The sequence below is a fragment of the Opisthorchis viverrini genome (genome assembly GCF_000715545.1).
Source record: "Opisthorchis viverrini unplaced genomic scaffold opera_v5_3, whole genome shotgun sequence".
NCBI classification, from domain to species: domain Eukaryota; kingdom Metazoa; phylum Platyhelminthes; class Trematoda; order Opisthorchiida; family Opisthorchiidae; genus Opisthorchis; species Opisthorchis viverrini.
The window spans coordinates 4,884,093-4,885,658 of NW_008751659.1; the positions used below are offsets into that span (position 1 = coordinate 4,884,093).

The following is a 1,566-nucleotide window of genomic DNA, read 5'->3' on the forward strand; positions in this document are numbered from 1 at the left end:
AGTCAAACAGAATGAGTTGTGAGCAATATTTTATCCAAAATAATTTGTATACAATCACGCAATACATCTGCTTGGGTAACGATATTAGCCTGACACACAAGAAGTGCCAGCTTCGCAAAATTTTATGTCCGTGATGATCTGATATGTTCATTTCTTTTGAAAACTACTTGATTGACTTTACCATATTCACCGGCACTTTATAGGTGTCACTTGCTGACGACAGCAATTGGTTGTAATGGGCGTACTTCATCCACACATGTGTCTGCATCCGGGTAGGCTTTCTCATCACTGTGCACATGTTGTGACACGCTTTCTGGATTGTAATTAGGGCTGTCATCATCCTGCCTTTCCTGAGCCGTTGGATTATGGGTCAAGGTATTAGGAATATTGCACACTCTTAAGGTTCCTTGTTTTGGCTTTCGAAAGGAAACTTGCAGCCGGCGACCATCACAAGTTGCTCCATTCATTACGTTCACCGCATTTTGTGCGCTTTGGAAGTTATTGAAAGAAACAAATCCAAAGTTTCGTGCAAAGTTGGTTTTGGGATCCCTCGGGATCGAGACGCCTAGAATGATTCCAAAGCGGCCAAATAGTTCACATAGGCGGTTTTCCGACATGAAATTCCCTATATTGTACACATAGACGGAATTTGAATTTGCTTTGTCTGTTTTGTTTTCTTTAACTTTCCTTAGTGACTGTTCACCTGAAGGAATGTCCCCACCTTGATTTGCAACGGGGAAAAGCGGCGGTGGTAGGGTTGTAAACACTGGACAACCATGAACGGCATTTGTTAGCCCTTCCAGTTGGGTCGCACTGGGCGAACCATTTAAAGGTGCGGAGCTGGGGTGCACAGTTGACAAGAAATTCGGAGACGTATTAGGATGGACAAAATAATAGGGGGAGATATAATTGCTTGTCATTGGGATTGATAACGGGGATTCGTAAGGACCATACTCAGAGGGCCACAAAATATTTGTAAGTTGTGTCTGGTGTGGAATAGGCACAAGCGTAGGAACATAACCACCTGGAAATAACGGGCCCGATGGAGCACATAAACTGTCCTGTGAGTATGTCAGGGGGGATGTAATGTTAAATGGATCACAGGTGAAACCCAGTCTGCTGTGCAGTGCCAACATTTGAGCAATCAGCTGCTCGTTGTAACCACAAAGTGACCGCGCACCCTGTATCTTGTTTGACTGATTTTTAGTTGATGTCAAACTGACTGAGTGACGGTACGGTGGAGGCGCGAACTTAATTGTTAAAATTTGATCATCCGACATTCCCGGCCATGGCATGCCGTCCAAAGATTTCTTAGCAGCTTCTGCACTGCATCTCTTCTCAAATAAAACATACGCACTCCCCTTAGATACATCTGATTCACGTTCACGAAGGACGCGACACTGGATTACTTTACCAAAACGTGCGAATTCAGTCAGCAGGTGATCATCCGTGATGGATGATGGTAGATTTTTAACGTAAAGGTTAGAGCTGTGGTACAGCCTCCCCTGCAGTTTTGCCAGAGAAACCTTCAGAACCTTGTCCGCAATTCGATACCCACCTTTCGAT

At 44.4% G+C, this 1,566-nt stretch overlaps 1 protein-coding gene across 1 annotated transcript in view; it reads right to left on the minus strand.

The window, feature by feature from the left end:
- Window positions 1-206: 206 nt before the first annotated feature.
- Window positions 207-1,566, minus strand: part of T265_00384 (hypothetical protein) — a gene marked incomplete at both ends in the record, with an annotated part of 1,609 nt that continues 249 nt past the window's right edge. Inside the window, one exon of the mRNA XM_009164129.1 lies at window positions 207-1,526. Coding sequence (XP_009162393.1) covers window positions 207-1,526 — 1,320 coding nt within the window. The remainder of the gene's footprint in view (window positions 1,527-1,566) is intronic.